Here is a 22,548-nt window from a genome sequence, read left to right on the forward strand (position 1 = left end):
TGTGTCCAACTGCAATTCTTCATATGTGTTATCTGCATCTGGAAATGAATTTAGTACCTCGAAGCCGTTTGGCTCTCCATTCATAGATGTTATTGTGCATCTGTGGCTTGTTCACAGTTTTCCACACTTTGTATTGTGCTGAACACTCAGACTCATGTCATCACAGTCTGTGTTTAAAAGGAAATTAATGGGCGTTGTGCCTGAAAGGTGTTATTTAATCACACTACATTATGTGTCACCTCTGTCACTTAGATTTGCATTTCATGATTTAAATGTCACTGTTCACTGCTTGTGACTTTACTTGTGTGGTGAGTTATCAACTCAGCTCAAAGAGTGGATGTTGTACGATCTTCTTGGTCCTGTTTTCAGAAACAGCAGCAAGTGATGGATGGATTTGCATGAAATTTGTTGTGTACATGCATGCAAATATAAGAGGACTAGCTGGGATGCTCATTAGGACCTTTCTTGCAGGCCACTAGCCAAACATTCAGTTTTGAAATATAGGAATTGGTATTAGGTGTATCATTTTTAAATTAAGCCTTACCTCATGCTCAAACTTTGGGGTTGAATTGTATTTGTTAATGCTTTTGTACTGTATTTATTTTTGCTCTTGTACAGATATCTCTCTAAGACATCTTGTTTTCAATTTGATGAATTGTTTAAATATAGGACTAAAATAACAACGTTTAACTTATAACATAACATAACATAACATAACATAACATAACATAACATCATCTGACCTATAGACAGAATGCTTCCACAAGGAAAAAAAACTTTTAATTTTGGTGAATACATTAATTTTACTTTTATCCTACTATGAACCTAATAACCAGACAACCCTTTAGAAACCCTTGTATTCTGTCTGCCTTCATTGATTTTCCTGTTGTTGTTTTCATTCACTATCATTTATTGTTGTTAGCTGTGTTTCCCTGTAAAAGCAATTTCCTGATATGAATGCTTAATGAGCTAAATGTGAAATAAAAAGACCTTGGGGTTTAAGGCATTTAGCTTCCCCCCTGGGACAAATAGAATAAGTCAGCAGCTTGAGTGCGGACTGGTTGGTTGTAATGTTCCTTTAAAGGCCGCTGCCCCCCTGCAGCGTCGTCATTGCGCAGAACAGTTTGAACCAAAAAGCGGAGTGACCTTCCTCCGCTCTCAGTCTGAGAGGGGCAGCACTGAAGCAATAAGCCGGTCACAGCTCCTACAGTCCCCCGCTTTAGCCTCAGAAATGAACAACAACTTAGTCGGAGATGAAGTCGGGTAAGATGCATTTAACAAAGCCTCCCATTGCAGACGCATGAGATTGTAAACTGCATTGTAACTTAGAGTTAGCATGCTGTCTTGTCAGGCTGTCATTTCGCAGCTAACGTTAGCTAGCAAGCTAAGCTAGCTTTACTAACTTAGCGAGATCGCTAGCCTGAGGAAAGACGGTCAAAAAGTGAAACTAGTCATCAAAGTAGTGCGGTTGTTACTGTTGTTTCTTGCGGCGAAATGGACCGTGTTAGTCTGGAGTGCTGGCACTTAGCCTGTCAATGAAATGTGAGAAACTGTAGTTACTTAGTTCAGTGCTGTTTTCAGTTAGCTCGAAGCAACTGAGCTAGCCTAGCTGACGCTTGCCAGCAAAGCGAAAGTCTTCTCTTCTTGACTTCGCCAACGCGAGGACATTTAGCGGGCACTGCTGGAGGATGGAGCATCCTCGTCTGCACCAACCCTGCACTTTTGTAACATACAGAAGTTACACACTAAACCCAGCATTAATGAACTCGACAGCTAGTTAGATAGTAATGCCGCTAAAACTGCAGGTAAACTTCCAGTTTTGCAACCAGCATCCGAGTTTACTGGTCCGCATGCAGGCAGCCGAGCACCTCACCTCTCCTCCGCTCCGCTCTGTCGAGAAAATAGTCGGGGTGTCAGTGATGAGGGCTGGAGCCGGTGGTCGACCGTGGCTGCTGCGGCCACCGGAGTCAGATCTGTCAGCTGAGGGCTGTGTTAGCTTGCTAAACGCTATAGCTCTGTCCCGGGGTAACTTACGTGGCAGGAGGTTCATAAAAAGACCATTATTGTCGAGGCCATCGCGCTCAGTAACAGAGCACCAAAGTGCCATCCACGGTCAGGACTGGACTTCCATATGAGTCACAGAAAACGAGCCTTTTAGCTGGAGCGGTGTGTGTGTCTCCCTAAGCTGCAGCAGCTTTGGTAGCAGCCTTCCCTCATGTTGTGTAATATCTGTGTACTTGGCTGTTTAGTCAGCTGTAGCGTCGTTATGCCTCTGAAACTGTGCTTTCAGTCTCATCCACCAAGACGTCTGTGCTTTTAGTCGGGACAGGCAGAGCATTTCCATGGTAGTTATCATGCTTTTTGTATGTGATTTTTGTCACGATGTTTGTGTAATAGTTAATTATTTGCTCTTGACTCGAAGTGCTGCTCAATGGCTGGTTTAAGAGTCATTTTTCTACTCTTTCCAGGAAACTTTTTGTGGGTGGATTGGACTGGAGTACCACACAAGGTAAGTCACACTGTGTCACCTGCGAAGACTGAGTCACTTCATGGACAGTGTTTTTAATTGGCACCAATTCGGCCAGGTGATGGAACTGGTTTGTTGTGGTAGCTTGTTGGGACTTGTGTTTGGAGTTTGAATCCAAGTTGATTAAACTCTAATGATTATTTAGCTGTGAAATACAGAGGAGAGCTGGGTAATATTATTGGCATATTAATCTAACAATTTTTGGTGCTTTCATACAAGAATTAAACTAAGGGTGTGTGACATGGTCACTGACAATGAAAATCATTACTCACATGGCTTAGATGGTCTAACAGAGATGGTCTTGCCTATTTATTCTTTGATCAAATGTTTCCAGATTTAAATGATTGTTTTGATTGTATTATGCTGTGTTAAGACACCATTAGACATTGATGCATTTAAGAAGATCTGTTGATTTTGTAAAATGGAAACAAATTTTGATTAGTATGTTGATGTACTGATATGACAAGCGGACAAATTAGCACCACTGATATGTATTGATATGAAATATCAAATAACGGCACTGATACAATCATGATATGATATAAAGTGGACAAAAATATAGAAAGGTGTTACAATGTAATACTATAGCCCGGCAGAAAATGCTGTATTGATTCAGCCCTACTGCACGTTTTTTGATTCTGTAGTGTGCAGTGTGTTCATGCAAATATCCCAAGAAGTGTCTTCCATACAGTGAGTGTTGGTGGATTCTGCTTGTGGCCACTCTTCCTCTTTATCAGTGCGGTTTCTGTGTTCGGAATATGTCATTGTGATTTTTGACCTTTTCTCCCCTTTCACATCGCATAATTACTGATGATCAGACACAGGTGGTCAAGTCTACATTATGGAGTCTACAATGGTTGTGCGTATACATTGTCCTCTCATTCAGACTGGCCCGGAGATGGTCTAGTTTGTCTAAAGCACTGTACTGGCTCATGCTCGGTTGGCCATTGTGTAACTTTGCACAAGGACTCGCCTGTGTTAACAGCACTGTTAACATTAATATCTGAATCACAGTGCTGTGTAACTCAGCTTGTTTCCCTGGCGATGCCCCAGGGCTTCCCAGCAATGAGAAAAGCAATTACGCTAACTCTTTCCAAAGTGAGTCCCCATTTGTTCAAACTTGCACGCCTTGCTTCTGTGGGCGTGTGCGGGCGTTACAGGAGTTGGGTGTACATTTAGTGCTGTGTAACATGACAGCGGGTCAGTGCTTTGGCTGGTCTTCAGGAGTATCAGTATGTGACTTGAGTGTGACTCGGCTCTGATTTTATGTTTTTACATAAAAGCACAGCAGCACAATTCCAAGCATTCTGCCATAAGACAAAAGCAAGGTCACAGTGATTTGTAGTGTTCCCTGTGTAATTCTATGGAGTGGTGCTTGTGTCTTTTTTCTTCACATCTGTTTTGGTCCCAGTCACAGTTTGAGTGCAAGTTGAAGTGCTTAAGATATTTTCTTAGCATCAGTTATGAAATTTAATGAAAGTATGAGTAAATCATGACTGGAATCATTCTTTGTGTTCAAAGTGGGCTGAGTTATGTCTTTGATTAGAATTTCACATTTGCAGTATTGCTGTGTTCTGTGCTTATTTTTGTGAAACAGCACGGTTATGTCAATTCTGTCTTTGTCTTCTCAGAAACACTGAGAAACTACTTCTCACAGTATGGGGAAGTAGTAGATTGTGTCATCATGAAGGACAAAACTACAAATCAGTCGCGAGGCTTCGGCTTTGTCAAATTCAAAGACCCCAATTGTGTACGGACAGTGCTGGAGACAAAGCCGCATAATCTTGATGGAAGAAATGTGAGTATTTTAAATCAAAGGAGCAGATAATCAAATCAACTCGAGTAATCTGCTTGTGCTTTGTGTGAGCAATGTGAAAAACCTCATCCTGTATTTCATCATCCAGAGTAGTTAGAAGTTATTCAAGGAGAAGTACAGTTTTGCTTTAGGTTGTTCCTGCTTGCAGACATTAGTACAGATGATGCTTTTTGCAAAGACTGACATTTGTTTGCCCAACAAGACTTACCTGTTCAAAGTCAAATTTGTAGAAGTGGCAGTTACACCTGGATTTCTCTGAAATGGCTGCAAAGAAACAAACTGCTGTTAATCTAGTTTTCACCTCTACTTTAACGCTGCCATGCACTCAGCTCCCCACCAATGACAGACTGCTTCCTTTGTTCTGTTGAGAAGGGCATAAAATTTTATTGGCCGCATATTTAAATGAATGTGTGTCAGTACATATGTGGCACGGTGTGTGAGACGAGCCAATATAATGTAATGGAATCAGTGAAAAGAACATTTGAAGGTGCCTTTATTTGGGGCTAATGTTAAACGTTTTCTCTCTCTCTGCTGTCAGATTGACCCGAAGCCATGCACTCCCAGAGGAATGCAACCTGAAAAGTCTCGAACCAAGGAGGGCTGGGTAAGAGGAATCTGATTTTTACTGGGGAGGCTAGGCTAGCTGTTTCTGCTGGAATAACACTCAGGTCGTCAGTATCTTCACCCCCCCCCCCCCCCCCCCCCCTTAGGTTGGACTCCAGTTTATTTTCATGGGCCATGAGGAAACCTTGAGCTTCATTTATAAAAACACTCTGACTTTGACCTAAATCTCATTTTGTGATTTTTTTTTTTTTTTCTTTTCTTTCTTGAAAGAGTGCCGTTAAAAAAAATGATCAGTGTACAGCTGTTATACCTTTGAGAATGCTAGAAATTAGTTTGGGGTTTTGATAAATCACAGAAGCATTAAAGAATACATGACCTGTATTGACCTCTATTCGTAATCAAGGAGCTGCAACAATATCAGCAGATATATGGTACAGCTTACACTGGCCTGGGATTGACACTAAGAAGGTCACATTTTCCCAGATGACACAAAAATGATTCATGAAGAGGTCGTAGGCCTGTATCACAATGCTAGATGCTGGAATTATAATGACACTTTTCAGTGTAGTAGTTTTCTTGATGTTGAGAATTTTGAAGAAATTTGCTGCTTTCTGAGTTGAAATATGTTGCTCTTATAATGTCCTCCCTGAGAAAACCCAAGTATGTTTGGAGACGAGTAGGCTGGCGTGGTACAGAAAATCGCTTTCAGCAGTGATTTTTTTTTTTCTTTTTGAAAGGCAGAAATCTCTGCATCAACTTGGGTAATTTGTGGGCGATTAACAATGCTATCAAGCCACTGCAGATCTATTATAGTCATTTTGCCTCTTTGGGCAGCAAATATTTGAGTTATTGTACCTTTGCTGTCAATAAAACATTTTATAAGTCACATATTTGCCTGCAAACCTAGATTGTAAGTCAGAAGCTTTTATAAATGAGGCTCTTTGCCTGCTACTAGAACTCCTTTCATTGACCTGAAGTCATGTAGATGCTATTGAGTGTTTCACCAACAAAGCAGAAGATGTAATTGTTTAAAATCATTCTTGTCCTCAGCAGCCTCTAGCCTTTACAGCATGAGTGCAGGGCACAGCAGTGGTGAAATGCTTAGTGGTTGAGAGTAAGTGGAGGAAGCCGTGCTCTCTGATCTGTGGAGACTAGTGTTTGCATTGACATGACATGTTAAGAAATATACCCCAGGGCAAGTGGAGAACCTAATTTCTTCTGCACTGTCTGAATAGATGATGGCTAACTGGCCCCTTCCCAGAGTGATCCTTTAACAGACATTGAAATCCATACACTCCCTGTTTTCTTTCAGAAGGGCAGCAAAGCTGATAGCAATAAATCAAAGAAGATATTTGTAGGTGGAATCCCCCATAACTGCGGCGAGCCTGAACTCAGGGACTATTTCAATAGATTCGGAGTGGTGAGTATTGCCGTGTGCATAATTCACGTCAGTTCATATCCTCATTAAGACTGCTTGAGTGGGTGTGACATTGAACAGGGTCAATATTACAATATAAATAAAATGAAATTTACTGGGATGAGATAGGTCAATTAATTATTTGTCCAAATTGAGGCAGAATGTTTAATTGGGCTCAGAGTGGACGCTGTCTGCTTTTCTAAATGGAGCCACTGTTTCCCTTTGTCCCATTCAAGGTCACAGAGGTGGTAATGATCTATGATGCGGAGAAGCAGAGGCCCCGAGGTAAAAGCTGATCCCGTTTTTTCTCTCCCCTCTCCATACCTTACCATCTTAAATCTCATGACAAACTATCCTGGCCCAAAGAGAAAAAGCCCATTCAGCCCTGGATTGTCAATTCAGTTAAAACACTGTCACCCATAACAGAAGTCTTGAGTGTGGTAAAGACGTACAGTAAGATGCAAAAGCATGTTAAATAGAGCCTCATACCAAGTCACCACAGTGGACATCAAACAGAAAATATAACTACATTTTTGGAGGTGGAATGAATAGCTTAGTGTGACGCAAAAGACACGTCTCTCCTGCAAAACACATGAAATTCTTAAACAGACATTAAGGTGGTACCTTCAGTTTTTGTGATGGTTAGAAATTTGTGCAATGTTACGTGTAATTTGCCCACACAGTACCATAGTTGATGGCACCTAAAAAAACCTGTCTCAACCTTTGTCACATGCTCAAAACTGAAAAATGTCTGTGAAATCGCTGGCTGTGATTTGGACTGATGCAGTGTCCTTCGTGACCTTGTGGGAGAATATGAGTCTGGTCTGTGGACACATTTCTATTCAGTCAAATATATTGTTTTCAGAAGATAAGTGTTCTTCAGGCAGAGCAAGGAGAGAAGCTTTCTTAAAGGCCTTTAGTCACGAATATTGGTTAAAACACAACCGCTTTTGACCTGACAAGGTCGTCATCATGGTGGAAATAGTAAAAATGGTCGTCCTTCAGACTCAACGCTTGCTACATGAGTAGGGTTCTTGTCGGCGTGATTGTGATTACTACATCAAAAATATATTAACCTAGCTAATGGTGCACGGAGGGCCCTCGTGCTTGTTATGAATCCTCTGAGGAACATTTGCCTGATTCAAACATTCAGATTTGTTTTTAGATGTATGAAGATTTTCTAGGTTTAAGTCCACCAGCAGGTGCACATATGAACATTTAATGAGTTTTGGCTTGATCTAATTATTCTCTTCATATTGGACATTAAGAGATCCATTTCTGACATGTTTCCAGTGTAAGAGATGGGGGACAAACTCCACAGTCCTCACTGCAGGCAAAAATGTATTCAAGTGCTTGTTTTAAGCTCACATGAGGCTTCAACGATCTGAGTTTGTCAAAACTAATTGGTGTCTTTCAAAGTAAAGGTCTTTTTAGACTGTAACCTACTCGTCTCTTGCACTGTAACCACATTATGAATGGATCTTGTAATGGCCAGTGTGAACAGGAGGAATAATGACTGAACTATGACTATGACTATGACTGACTATGGGCACCTGACAATTGTTTCAAAACAGACTGTGAACCTAACCTTTAAAGGACAAATCCACCCTAAAACAAATAGTGGCATTAGCTGGTGATGTACTAAACATGCTAATCTCCTTTCTTCTGTTTGTTTTGGTCCCACTATTGAGGATAGCTGGCTAGTGTAAAAGTGATGTTACCTCACATCCAAATAGTTACTGCGATTCAAATGAAATAGGGCGACTAAAAGTTGTTTTTATGTCGATTATTGATCAATCTTAAAGCTGTTAATAAGTTACTTGTTTGATCTTAAAAATAGTAGCAATAAATAGTAAGCATTGTGTCATATTTTGTACCATTTAAAAAATTCCACAAACGATTAATTGATAAGCAATATTACAATTTAAAAAGTGAGCTATTTAAACCATTTCGGAAGCAGAATGCAGTACAGCTACAAGATGTGTTATGTTTTAAGGAGGGCAAGCCCTGAAAATCTTTCTCTACTAGAAAATTTCTCTGCTAAAATGTATTAAATGCAAGAGTTCATGCAACTAACTGGAAGATTGTTAAGTAGCGTTGTGGAAAGCAAACGGAATCACTGGCTGAGGGAGAGACGGCAGGTTGCAGGAAAGTAGGTGCTCCAAAAAAAATATGCTACTTTATCACAACATGCAACTGGCACATTGAGCACAGTTTGAGTTTCTAAGGGGGGATTTGTCCTTCAAAGAGGCTTGTATCAGCCCAAAGGCTGAAGGTGAATATAGCATTGTTATCACTAGAGCCGTGTTTGCTATGTGTTCTTTGCTATTTCTAAAGTCTCTCTGACCGCTTTCATGACAGATGAATTGACGGACCTTAAAATCTCAGAAAAGTTTATCCAGTAAATCATAAATGTATCATGAGTTTATGACATGTGCTGACACTTTTAGCACGGTCGGCCTCACTGGGAATCAGACCCCATGCCACTGGCAGTGTTGGTGTCAGACTCTGCCTGCTGAGTTACAGTCACAGCTGTTTCATCTGCATTTGTCCTACATAGCAGTGATGCAGCGGCCACTGACCCACAACATGTGTTACTGCTCTTCCTTCAAAACCCCCCATTCTCTATTGGGAGAAACCCAGAATAGTTTGTCATCGGAATTTAACATGATGTATCGTACCAGTAATAACCATTACATAAACTTTAATAGTATAAACAGTTTCTTTTACTAAAACCATTAGACTTTCAACATTCCAATAAGTTTTCTTTACCTTGATTTAGATGTAACTGATACATGTATCTTAAATGGCATAGTATGTGTTTTCCCATATGTAGAAAGTTAAGTATTTTTGTAAGTAAGCCCTTTCTATTTTTCTTTCTTCTGTCCCCCTTCTCCTTGTGAATGGTTTGAATGTGATTAACTGTGTCTCTTAAGATTTGTCTTTTCTCCTTTAGGTTACTGTGCATTGACTGGTAGCACAGAGGTACAGGCCAAATGTAAAAACACCAAATTTTTTTTTTTACTTGGTCAGAATGGGGTGTATACAAAGTTCCATCAAATTGGGAGGTTTCTCTGTAATTAGACAACACGAGTTTGTGGTTCACATCCTCTGAATCTTCTAAATTTAAGATGTTTTACACCAATATCACAGAAATGTACATGCTACAAAAACCCATATACCTTCAAATGCTTGTATAGCCAAGAATTAAATACTGTAATCGGATAATTCTCCAATAACATGATTACAGAGAGAATAAATGATCACGTTTTCATCGTTGATTATTCTACTAATTATTTCCACGATTAATAGGTCAATTGTTTGGTGTCAGCAAATAGCGAAAAATGCTTTTTATGATTTCCCAGAGCCCATGACAATGTTGTCCAAAACCCCAAAGATATTCAGTTTACAATGACAGAAGTTAGAAAACAAGAAAATGTTTTCATTTCAGAAGCAGATGATTTCGTTTTGATTGACTAATTAATCATCAAATGGTTGCTGCAGCTATATAAACGATCCCAGTTCCCCACTAAGTTTTATTTTCATGTCATCCAACATTTTTAAGAACTGTTTCATCGGTAGTTGATATCTGAATAGAGTAAGACGTCTTTACATTTAAATTTTACTATAACCAAACTTAAATGTGTCAACTTGGTCGTAAATTTATATGAAGGACGGGTCATTGACAGATGTTATTAATAGCAATAGATCATGGGGCTTGGGAGTGGTTGGCACGGTACAAGAGGTCTCTAACATCTCAGTTGTCTCATAGGATGTTTAATTGGATTCAGGTTAGGTCCCCAAGTAGAGTTGTGCACACAACCCAATTCTGCCACAGCGGAAAGTTAATCAAATTGAAAGTAGATCACTGCAGTGCGCCGTGGCCTGCTAACGCTGGGAAAAGTTCTGCTCCAGATAGGTGGATGGAAAAGTTTACTGAGCGGTTGGTGCGGCCAAAACGTTTCAAAAGTTTCTCAGACGTTGTGTTCTCATTGATGAACTTTGTTTATCCCCCTTGAAAACTCTTGATCAAAATGAGCTATTCGCCGCTTTAGGAGAGCAGTCATGGCCTATATCTTTGTGTTACCATTGTGAGCAATATTTTAATTGTCCATTTTAGGCTTATCCTGGCTGACTCAAAAATAAAATACTGAATTTGGGAAAGCTTGGAGAAAGCTTTAGGCATTCGACAGTTTGTGTTTCTTCATATTTTTGTGATGCATTAACAATGGCTGCTGCGAGTGTGTGCTCCACAGCAATATACCAAGGGACAGATCAAGGTGGGGTTTGGATGAAACGGCATGAAGTAACAAAATGTTGCATCGGTTCAATTGGCATTTATCAATGTTAGAAAGTAGAGGGTGGACTAATTGACCTTTTTTATGTGACATTTCACATGAAATCAAACGCTGCACTCATCATGTCTCCATGTTTGGCATTTAAGCAGTCCTGTGTTGTTATCGTCTTAAAACCTTTCACTGCACAGTAAAGAGAGAAGTTTCCTTCAATCCCCCAGGCTTTAGTCTTGGATTTGTGTTGTTCTGCAAGTCTGCGACATCATCCGAACCCCAGGAGCCTCTTGCTCAGTCTTGACGGATCCTCACTCTGCTGAAGCCCAATACTGTTCTTCATCTTGTGTTGTCACAACCCCCCTGCTACCTTGATTCACTCTTGGTCGTTGGCTAGGTTTTGGATTTATTACTTTCGAGGCCGAACAATCAGTGGACCAGGCTGTCAACATGCATTTTCACGACATCATGGGCAAAAAAGTGTGTAGTTGTAGTTTTATTTTACCCTTAAGATCAAACAGAGGCTTGGGCGACGGAGTGAGAATTAAACTATGATGCTGTCAAATTAGTCAGAGCTCATTTTCCATTGGCTTCCCATTAGTACCTGTAGCATCATATAGCACAAAGGTAGCCTTTAACATCTTAAAGTGACCACTAAATGAATTTACTCATCTTATTATTTGCTCTAAGCATTACCGTTACACTTATTGCTATGGCTTATAGTTTCCAATGGTCCTTCACAAATGCTGTTATATGACAGTTTTTGTCGCCCAAGGCTTTGTTTAAATTGACCACTCCTTTAGGATGTCTTCTGATTGTACTACATTGTACTTCAAGTTACGTCATTTGCTGTTTTTCTTTTTTGCAGTATCAAAAGAAAAGATAAAGTTTATATTTCAAAGCTCAAAGGATCACAATGAATATAAAGCACCTAAAGGATTGGTCCAATCAGTTCTGTTTCTTTTGTTTTCTGATATTTTGTTGGCAGGTCACTTATACATCAACATGTTTTCTTTTTTCTTTTTAAAAAGTTAAAGAAAAAGCTCAACTCAGTGACCTTAGTCGAAGAATCTCCATACTGTGTCTGTCAGTTTCTAAATAACAAATGGCAGTTCTCTCTAAAATGCTGCTTAGGATGAGACATGAGTCGCACAATAATATTTGCATGACACTTCTTAGTGTTTGTTTTATCTCAGTGTGTGTACCAGATGGATGGGGTTTACTTCACAGAGACAATTCAGATAGTGTCAGGTAAGCTGTCCATCCGGGAAAAAACAAATTCACTGTGGTGTTATATATTCAAGCACACCTCCTAACCTTCTGGCATTCCTTCTATTGTTCTGTTGCATGTGGCAAACACCACCCACCTGGCACCTCAGCTGAGTAAAACAAACTGTTAGAAATATTGTAGTACTGCAGTAACTATTACTTGGTACTACTTGGTACATATCTGGCTAGGATTGCTCTGGACACTTGGGCTTTAAATGTACTTTTAGAGCTCTCATTCATTAACAACCCCCATTTTCCCCAGTAGACATTTTGTAATTAGCAGCTTTTAAACCACTCTACAGAGATACCAAAGCAGAGACGCTCTCCTTTCTGCCCTCCATGCTGACAGCAATGATTTGTGGGCATAAGAAAATGAAAAAGTCACACTCTCAGTCATATCATATCATATCATCTTGTGTATCTTCTTTCTATTCTGGATTTTTACATGGCCGCTTAAGTGATTTAAATATTTGAAGGTCAGTCTGTTACGCTCGACACTCAGAAGATCTTTGTGTATATTTTGGCATTTATTTAAGATGTTACTTACAATATTGATGTAGCCTTTATTTTTGCCGATAAGTGTGAATTGTTGTGGTGTTTCTGCACTTCCTAGAATAGTGAGAGCTCTTCCTTTCTTTCAGTCTTGATGAAGCCTGACTTTCTGTAGGTGGCGTGCTCTGTTAGGTCATGGTCATTTTTTTAAAAGTATTTTTTTGGGGATGAGAGTCAGCACACAGGAGATGACAGGAAATAAGGGGATAAAGAAATGAAAAGAATATATATATATATATATATATATATATATATATATATATATATATATATATATATATATATATATATATATATATATATATATATACACACACACACACACACACACACACACACACACACACACATATATACATATATACACACACACACACACACACACACACACACACACACACACACACACACATATATATATATATATATATATATATATATATATATATATATATATATATAAAGCTTCCCTGAGCCAGATTTAAGATGGATTTTAACATGCTAATCAATAATATTGGGTGGCAACATAAAAGACATTTTTATTGAATAAAAGACATTTTTATTGAAATGTTGCTGATTATTACATCAAAAAGATTATCCAATCCCGTTTCCTTGGTAATGATTCAGCCCAACCTGTGTACTCTCCAGTGGTGCGCCCCCCCTCAGACTTTACCCTGGTTTCCAGCAGGAATCAAGACGCGACTTAATCCATTGTTCTTGACTTGACATTACCTTACGCTGGGACTTGAGGGAGGCTGGGAGATATGAGTTACAAAATTAGAAATTGGAGCACATCAAACTGTGGAACAAATCCCAGTTCTGCTGTTGGGGACTGTACAGAAGTCATGGTATCCATCACTCGTAGCTGTGATGCCCACGGGACAAAGTGCTCAGGTAGCTGCCGGCGGCGGCAAGGCCGCTGCCGGAAACATGTGCATGTAATTAGGTCGACAGAGAAGGAAGAGGGGAGGCTGGGGAAGGTGGCAACACCTTAAAGCTGGGAGGAATTTGTGATTCGTTTTCCTCCTGCAAGGTGACCCCAATAACTCAACCCCTCAGTCTATTTCTGGTTGGCTCCCCCTTAGTCTCAGCCTGTTTCTTTGCTCTGGTTAACTGCTGGTAGCTTCGCCTAGTAACAGGAAGAAAAGTTTTGTTATTGGGGCAATAAATGTATGTTTGACCCAAGGCATTGAAATACTACAGCACTGAATGACCTATATATATAGAAGTCACATTTAAGAAATGTGATGGATGGATATAGTCCATTTCTGACTGTTGTGTACATGAAGTGAGAGTGCTTTGCAGTAATTCCCAGACGGTCAATGTTCTTATTATAGTTGAATTATCATCACAAAGAAATTTAAGTTCACCATTCCTAACATTTGAGATTTTTGTAGCATACAGACTGTGTCCTCCAGCAGCATCTTGACATTATAATGGGGTCAAAGTGCATCAGTCACTTAAACTTGATAGAAAACTTTAGTCTCACGTTTGACACAGTATGAAGATTCCATTTTAGATTGACTGAAAAGACTGTTTATTTTTACTATCTGCATGTTTACCTTTGTATATTCTGTTAGAACTGAGATACAAATTTCTCTCTACATCCATTTTACCCCCTCCCCCCCAAAAAACCCAACTTATTCCAAATAAAATAAAAATGAGATTCTTTATAAGCGTTAGCCGGAGAAAGGTAAGTCATGACCTTACATTAGATGTCTTTATCATATGTAGGGCAGCTGGTTCGAGGAAAAAAATAAATCTATGTTTCTCAGGTACATCTTAAGAGGCTGTGATCTGGAGATGATGCATTAAAAACAATAACTGTATCATTTACTGACTTTGCATTATGATTTTATCCACCGTGAAATTGCTGCTTGATGTTTAGTACCTGAGACACATAGGTGTACAGCTCTCCTGGCTACACAGTAACATTAATTAACATAGTCGCCCCTCATTATTCTAATAAACATTAAGTGAAAGATTTCAAACTGGCCCAAAATTTTGAGATTAAATAATCAGTGGTAGGACAGGTCTGTCTAGGTGAGGGACTTCATGGACCTCATACTGGTGTTGCCAAATGTGCCCTCCTTGTCCCTTTGTCCAGGTGGAAGTGAAGAAGGCTGAACCTCGTGACAGCAAAGCCCCTGGCCAGCTTGGCCCTGGCCAGTGGGCACCCAGGGGCATCTTGAGTGCAGCTAATGGTTGGACAACACAGCCTGCCCAGGGCTGGCAACAGCCTTACGGGCCACAGGGTGAGTGGGAACAAGTCCCAGAGCTGAGCAAGTGAGGCTCGCTGTTCAGAGGAAAACATAGTAACTGTTTAAATGTGTTAAACCCTCTGCTTTAGCATTAACCTTGTGCATGTAGGTCACTGCCTGCACTGTCAGTTGAATGTTAAACTGGATTCTGTGAACATTTTATACTTCAGGCAACAGTATTGTCCTCAGTCTAAAGTTTTTTTTTTTCTCTCTCCTCCTGAAGGAGTGTGGGTGTCGACTACCGGCCAACCCATAGGTAGGTGTTCGACCTCCACTTGACAACACACAGAAAATATCTTTTCCTTCCATTTTAGTGAATTAGTTGTGTTTCTCTGCGTTGCATAACTGTGAATTGATCAAATTGCAGATAGATTTTGTGTCTTTGCCATGCAATCATGTGCTTATCTTGAAGCGCTTGTGTCACAGAAATGGGCTCGCACTCTGCGTGGCCAATAAGCTGATGACAGTTAACAGCACGTGTTATCACTGATTCATAATGGCTGAGGCTGCTGATAATTTGCTGCTTGAGACAGATGGCAGCCTTGAATAGATTCCAGCCTCCCCCTGCTATTGGTCAGGCTCGGTTTCATATCACCACCTCCGGGTCAACCTGCAACACTCACTGCAGTGTCGGCCCTGTGCTCACTTAGTTTCATTCAGCTTCAAATTGTGTTCTTCAAAACGTTTTATTTTTCAACTTATTCAACTGCTCAGTAAGAAAATGAGACATTTAAATTCATGCAATTTAGATACAGTGAATCTGTGCTGGCACTGTCTTCTTCTCATGTCATTATTATTATTGTTGTTGTTGAAAATGTGTGCATATATTTATGTGAAAACGTTTCTATAAACTAGATCTCTTCTGTGTTGGAGCAGGCGGGTATGGACCTCCGTTGTCAGCAGGTCGTGGAACCCCCACACAACCTCCATCACCTTTCAACGCATTCCTGGTCACGACCCCGGCGGGCGGCTTTGCTGCACCTCAGGGCTACCCTCAGCAGGGCTACAGCACAGCGCCTCAGTTTGGTCAGTAATACTAATACACTCACTCATTACACTTCAGTGTTTTTTTGACGTCTTTACTAAGTGCTTATTGTTAGTGTAGTGTATGTGAATGTAACACTGCGAATTAGGTGGAATTTCTGAAAACTAGTATTGATTTTTGATGAAGGTCACTGATGGTCAGCTGTGTTGAAATTTTATTCCTCAGCCAAAAACTGTTCACAAGCCCCACAAACTGCATTTAGATCATCATCATTGAAAACAATTTCTCATTTTTTTGGGCTCCTAGCTCCTTGAAGCAGCATTTTTTTTAACTAAAATGTGTTTTCTTGAATCTATGTCAGGTTTTTTCTAGGCGGCTTTGCTGTTGCTGTGGTCAGGGAGGAACCTCCACTTTATCAGACATGGACAGCGTGACTCACACCCAGCATTTCATGAAATGTTGCTAAAAAATCTTGTGGGGAGATTATTACCTTCCACCTATTAAACCTGTTGACTGACAGCAAAATATCAGGAAAGCCAGTGGGAAAGAAGCCCAAAAACGACTGCTTACAAGTGTGCTGGCAGAGTGATCATAGTTTGACTGGCAGCTGATATTTAAAAGACATGGATGTACAACTTGTTTTCTTACAGCCTAAATAAGGAGAGATTTGGTGGAGAAAAGGAACAATACCTTCACTAGTAGTGTCTTTTTAATATGATAGTGCAGTGTGGTCAACAAAGACTAGTTGTGGAAGAGGTTTTGTGTTTTACTCAGGGACATCGACTATGGGGCTTGACCCGGGTCATCTGGTCTAAGGCCTTTATGCTCATATATAGTAAATCATCTATGATGAAGCACCACTGACAAATGATCCCCAGGGGAGAGTCATAGAAATGATCTTATTACTCTCCAACAGGTTACAGTTTCGGCACACCCCAAGCAGACCAGTATGCTCCCCAGGTTCCTCCTCCACCCACCACTCCAGGAACTGCACCTCTGGGCTTTGCCCCCGCCACCACACCAACTCAGGACTTGAGCAAAGCTCCCACTGGGCAGCCTGACTTCCCTTATAGCCAGTATGGTAAGAGAAGCATTGTGCATTGAGCAGTTTGCTGCCCTTTTCTCTCCAGTTTACTTTTTATTCACCCCTTGGCCCTGCCCATCTCCCTGGATATTTTAATTGATGCAACTACAGCTCGTTTAAGTGCATATCTACATCCCTTAGACAAGCAGGAGCTTGCTCTTGCTACCATTTAGCTTGAACAGCTACACATGCATACATGCTTCTTGCATACATGAACCCCTCTGGCTCTGCCGTGAAGATGCTGCTGAAGTTTCACCAAATCCAGGAGTTCAGCAGTCATTTCTGTCAACTTTTTCCAGCTGGGCTGTGGATTGGTAAAAAGATTGGTCGGTCTTGGTAGGTTTGAATTAGATCATCCTGCCTTGCAATGTTTTTTTGTTGTTGTTGTTGTTTTTTTATATTTTGATTTTATTTGGATTTTCAAGTGCAGCCTTCTCCTGACGGACTGCACCAGACATTTGACTTTGTTCAAATCTTCCTACCTTTTAATTCTCCCTTCTATACCTCCTCCTCTTTCTCCATGTCTATGACTGTGCTGGCTTCTTTTTCTGGTCTTGGCACGATCACCATAGAAGATCACCAGCATGACAGTATTATGCCCGTGAAACCTTATTTCTGGAATTAGGCATGTCCAACCTGCCAAGCTACCTATCGAAAATTTTCAACTTGTCCATGAATTTATCACTCTGGAGCTTTGCATGCTTTTCTCCAAAATGTGACCTTTGCCCCTCTGCCTTGTATATACATGCAGAAATGAGCTAATGTGTTTGTAGGTTTTACTTTCTGGTGGGGTCTTTGAGCTAGGATGTTAGTCTAGCCTAATACTACCTTTGGACTGTGGTTGGTAGGAACTCAGCATGTCGGGACTTGAAAATAAGACGTCCATAAAGCCGCTCCAGTGTCAGAAAATGATGTGTCCTTTTAATTTTTGTGATGTAAAACATTTTGGGGGTAGCCTCTCCAGTAACATGCTGTATACTCATGCAGGATTAAGAGTTTGAGATCATGCTGAGAGCACAAATGGAGACTTGAGATTTTCAGCTCTGAACCAAAATAAAGCCTGAAATGCTGTGAAAAATAACCAGAATCCACGGAAAAGGAACAAGCTTGGTCTTCATTCAACACTCACCCATTCAGTCTCACAAGCACACAGTCAGATAAGAGTCAGATGTTCATTCAGAAGCTACTTTTGGTTTTTTGGCTGGCTGGTATTTTTCTTCTGACTTGGCTTACAGCTGCTTCACCCCGCTGGATCTACATTTAAATGCAGTCATGCGATCGCTGTCAGTCATGACAGGCGCTCATCTCGTTCAGTGTTTCCTGCTTGTGCTTATCTTCCATCCAGCTTTTTGCATTTAGAGTCCACTGCCTGTTTAGGAACTTAGTCGAGCAATCGAAGTCAGCAGTTACAACAGAGTCTCACAAAGTTTTTGTGAAATGAGCAGAAAATCATACACCTTGATCCCTTCTGTACGTCCTCCTTTCAGAACTGGACATTTTCACTTGTGTAAGATTAGTAAATGTTGAGGTTAGACATATGAAGCAAGTCTGGTTTCAGTTAAGGTTAAGTTTGGCGTTTGAGCAGTTAGGGAGTTAAAAGCATTTGTTAGAGAAACCAGTGGTTTTACATGTTTAATTCAATCATATATGAATGCATACCATATGTTTTTAACGATTCCCACCTTCTGGACAGCCACTGGATCTACTTTTACTAGGTTATTCATGACGATAACTGTTTTTTTACTTTTACTGTCAAAACTCCTGCATTCAAGAAAACTGTGACATCTCAAATATGAAAATTTACTGCCAAAGAGCAGCTTATATTAATGCAAGACACGAAGTTACGCCCATGTTGGATTTATGGATTTAATTTTTTTTTTGTTCAACAATATAGTAGTAGTGATTTTTTGCAACTTTGAAATGTCATTGAAAGACCCAGCAAAGAAAGTAAGTAATAAACACAGTAATGTGATGTGACACACAGATGAATCAAGTTGATTGTCACATCATGCTGACCTTATTAAAGAGCAGTGTTGGCTTTGAAGATAGGAAATCCATCCAGAAACGTGTGGCTTTCTTTGGGAAATGTTTGCCCACAATGTGTCTTTAACATGTAAAACCACTGGTAGGGTTCTTCTAGTTCCTCTTTCCAGTCGCTTCCTTCTAATATTAACTTAGTAGGAAAACATATTTCACTTTACATGCATCTTAGCATATCATGCACATTTCACAAAATTTCATGAGACCAGGCTGGCATGATTAAACAGCCAGATGTTGTAGCAGACATTTACACTCCATTTTGTTTTGACTTCCAGATGAAGCTGAGCAGCGATGCCTCTCCAAGCATAGTGCAGACGCAGTCAATGAGTATGAATGTACAGCTCTGTTAGCTCAGTAAGGGGGGAACTATTGTAAAGTAGTCGGCCAGCAGTATCTGGGTTCAGTCAACCTGGTCTCCTCATCTCCCTGATAGGCTTGGGTAACTACCCTCAGGACCCCTCTGCCTACGGACCAACGCGTCCTTCTCACAGTTATGGTCAGGATGAGCAGGGAGGATATAGTGCAGGTAGGTGCCAGCATCGTCTTCTCCAACCACAAAAAGTAGCATTTGTTCAGTACTGTAGTGTTCATAGAGCTGCAACCTGGTTCTTTTCCACTTTTCTTTTGCTTTGTGTTCCGTATTTTGCATGTACATTTTGCACGTACATACAAATTACTGTGTGTGCTCTTGTATAGTAAAAGACAGCCACCGAATGTCTCATAGCTGAGTGGATTTGAAAGAAATATATATTGAAATTTGACATTCGGCGCTCTAAGCGTTCACCTCCCTCAGTGGCTGGAGCCTTACTATACCAAGACGAACCATGTCCTCCTTTTTTGTCCACTCTCTCTGTCCGCATTGCTTTGCTGATTATAAAAGGATGATCTAATTGTCAGAAGATTTGTTCATGGTTCAGTTGTCTCTATGCATCAGCAGTCCATTCACCCGTTGTTTTTTTCCCCGTGTACTGTCTCTGCATTATAGCTAAAGAGGTGAGAAAGGAAAGAAGATTTAAAGGAGGACGCGAAGCCAGTAAATTTCCAGTTTCTCTCAGATTCTTCTGTCGGGCAGTCCTGTTGGGGCCGCTCCCAGATTTTGTATTTTTGTTCTGTTCATGAAGCTCTTTGAACACCCCAAATGAAATGTGCTGTCTTTTCTAACTTCTCCCCTTTTTTTCTTTCTTTCTGTCTTTCTATCTCTTATCTTTCCATTCCAGTTATTTATAACGTTCCCCGCTCTAGTACTTATTGGTGACATTTTCTGACTGGATGTTACTAAGGCAGGAAAATAATCAGTCACCAGCAAGATGCTGGAAAGATTTGGCTGTAACTGGTTCTCATATTCTACCAGCCATTTGGTTGCCAACCATCTTTTTTTTTTTTACCCTAAGAGGCCCTTTGGCATGGGCAGTGGCTGCTGAATTTTGGGTTGCATTTATGTGTTTTTCTTTTTTCCAGGCAGATTAGTTTCCTTGCCTTGGTGTCAGTTTGGGTCCCCTGTCTGTTTGCAGGGGAACAGTGCCATCCAGTGTCTGAATAGAAGAACATTGTGCGCGTTGCACTGATCATGAGACAGGGTCCAAAGATTGTTTTCCTCCATGAAGCCCATTGAAATGATTATTAAATTAACCTGAAATTGTCGTTTTTGTCTCTTTACATTTGAAATTGTTACACAATAATGTTCAGTGCTAAAGGGCTCATTGAAGGAATACAGTATTTAAATGTGGAGGAAAAATCCACCATGAAACCTTTCAAACTCTTTAAGTAACGCACATTTCATTTCTTGGTCCATTTAGTTGTTTCCATTCACAGACAGTTAAAATACTCAAATCTGTAGATCACAATATATTTAGAAATGTAGATCTAGTCAAGACAAAAAATAAAAAAAACAAGACAAAACACCCTTTTAAACTTTAATCTACCTGTTATAAGGAAAACTACTCATAGGTATTAAGGCTGGTCATAACATAGATACTGGGACATGTATGATAATACATTGATAATGATAATAATCAATTTGATGGGACAGACCAGCACTTCCAACAGCAGAGTTTGACAGCATTTCCAAAACTGGAAATATTTAACCAAACGTAACATTTGGAACACACTGTATCATGTAAAGGAAGGGGGAGATTTTTCCTGAACATGAAAATTGTGAAAATGTTCGACTATTTTACTTTTAAGGCAGTAAGGCTCCTCCCTGAACACCATTTGCTGACCCTGACATTAAAGTCCTCTCATCTCTCTCCCACTCCCTCCTCTGGTCCTCCTCAGGGTACGGACAGGACCTGACAGCCTTCGGCCACAGCTTCGCAGACCCCAGCCAGCCGACGGCCTCGTACGGGGCCCCGACAGCACAGCCCACCGCCGCCCCCCAGCCTGCCGCCAGTGCGTTCGGCAGAGGGCAGAACCACAACGTACAGGGCTTCCACCCGTATCGACGCTGACCGCCACCTCTGGGCAGGGCCGCTGTGTAAAGTTTAAAAACAAAAACAAAAAAAAGAAGTCAGGGAAATGTGTGTTGTCGCTAAAAAGCAAAACTGGAGTTCTGGATTGTTTTAGGGGAATGTTGAATACACACAGTTTGTGAAACAGAAACCTTTGTGAGAGCAGGGATTCCAGTAAATTCAAATGGGGTGTAAAGAAACCCAGGGTTTTTTTTGCATAACTTAAGGAACATTCAGCAGAAAGAAGCTTTTATCCCCCACCCCCCACCCCATGTTTTATAGTAGAACTAAACTACTTTGCAATAATTTTGATTGTCTGGTCAAACACTAGCACAGAGACTATATGTAAAGAGACTTGCATATAAATATGTATATTTATGGTGGACACAAATGAAAACAGGGTCTCAAGTTTCCTCAGCTTTAAATTCTAGGGAAAAAATGTTTTTATTTTTCATTTGGTGAATTTTGTTTACTTTCTGAGCCTTTAAAGTTTGTTTAAAATGGAGATTATGAATATATATATATTATACACAAACTGTGCAATTTTTTAAAAGAGAATTTTGTACTATAAATGTACACTTTGCTTGTTTTTTTATTTAAAGATGTAGACTTCCCTCAGGTGGCTCTTTTGGGTGCATTTTTTGCACTTGCGCAAAAAGAAAAAAAGGACAAATTATTACAAAAATAAATGTTTTAAGGATACAGTGCTTGTCCCAGATGTTTGTATTTGGTTGTGGATTTATTTGTTTTGTTGTTGCTGTTGTTTTTTTTTTAATGTTTCGGTGGAAGATCTGCACAGTAGAGCTGAAACAACTAGTTGACTACTCAAGCAGTAGATTGACAAAATAAATCTGGGAGTTTTTTGATGATTGATTAATCATTAACATTTCACAAGCACAAACGTCACACACAAAAATCGGTGATTCTACCATCTATAGTGTTAAGATATGCTGCCTCTCTCTGTTTGATGTCATTGTTAATGAAATATCTTTGAGTTCTGGACTGTTGATCACACAAAATGAAAATAATCAGAAACTTCAGCCTTTAACAAGGAGAGGAGTCACTGCGGCCTTTTCTGGGATTAAACGAAGTGTTAAACAGTGAAATTCCACCAGTATTCAGATGCTTTTAAGATAACACCAAAGTTTTCTGAATTACTATTGTTATGGTTTGGGATTTCCACAGAATTGCAGGAGGGTTATTTCTGCTGTCTACTAAAAGAGGGACCAAAGCAAGCTGAAATAATTAAAAGATGATGCAAATGCCTTTATTGAATAGGCAGATAGAAAAATGACGG

At 40.1% G+C, this 22,548-nt stretch overlaps 1 protein-coding gene across 7 annotated transcripts; it reads left to right on the forward strand.

Moving 5' to 3' along the window:
* Positions 1 to 1,115: 1,115 nt before the first annotated feature.
* On the forward strand, positions 1,116 to 21,953 carry dazap1 (DAZ associated protein 1). Of its 7 annotated transcripts, none has more exons than XM_070960487.1 (13): positions 1,150 to 1,263; positions 2,469 to 2,509; positions 4,159 to 4,325; positions 4,882 to 4,947; positions 6,223 to 6,327; positions 6,561 to 6,609; positions 11,011 to 11,093; positions 14,542 to 14,689; positions 14,919 to 14,951; positions 15,572 to 15,721; positions 16,597 to 16,761; positions 19,238 to 19,330; positions 21,079 to 21,953. In XM_070960487.1, exons 1-13 carry the CDS (start codon positions 1,232 to 1,234, stop codon positions 21,249 to 21,251), a joined length of 1,305 nt encoding a protein of 434 aa, XP_070816588.1. In that variant the 5' UTR covers positions 1,150 to 1,231; the 3' UTR covers positions 21,252 to 21,953. The 7 variants fall into 7 exon arrangements, with proteins under 7 accessions (XP_070816589.1, XP_070816590.1, XP_070816588.1 ...); XM_070960484.1 differs by having other exon boundaries at positions 1,152 to 1,263; positions 6,220 to 6,327; positions 15,551 to 15,721; XM_070960486.1 differs by having other exon boundaries at positions 1,152 to 1,263; positions 6,220 to 6,327.
* Positions 21,954 to 22,548: the final 595 nt, after the last annotated feature.

Source organism: Chaetodon trifascialis, chromosome 4, assembly GCF_039877785.1.
Source record: "Chaetodon trifascialis isolate fChaTrf1 chromosome 4, fChaTrf1.hap1, whole genome shotgun sequence".
NCBI lineage: Eukaryota > Metazoa > Chordata > Actinopteri > Chaetodontiformes > Chaetodontidae > Chaetodon > Chaetodon trifascialis.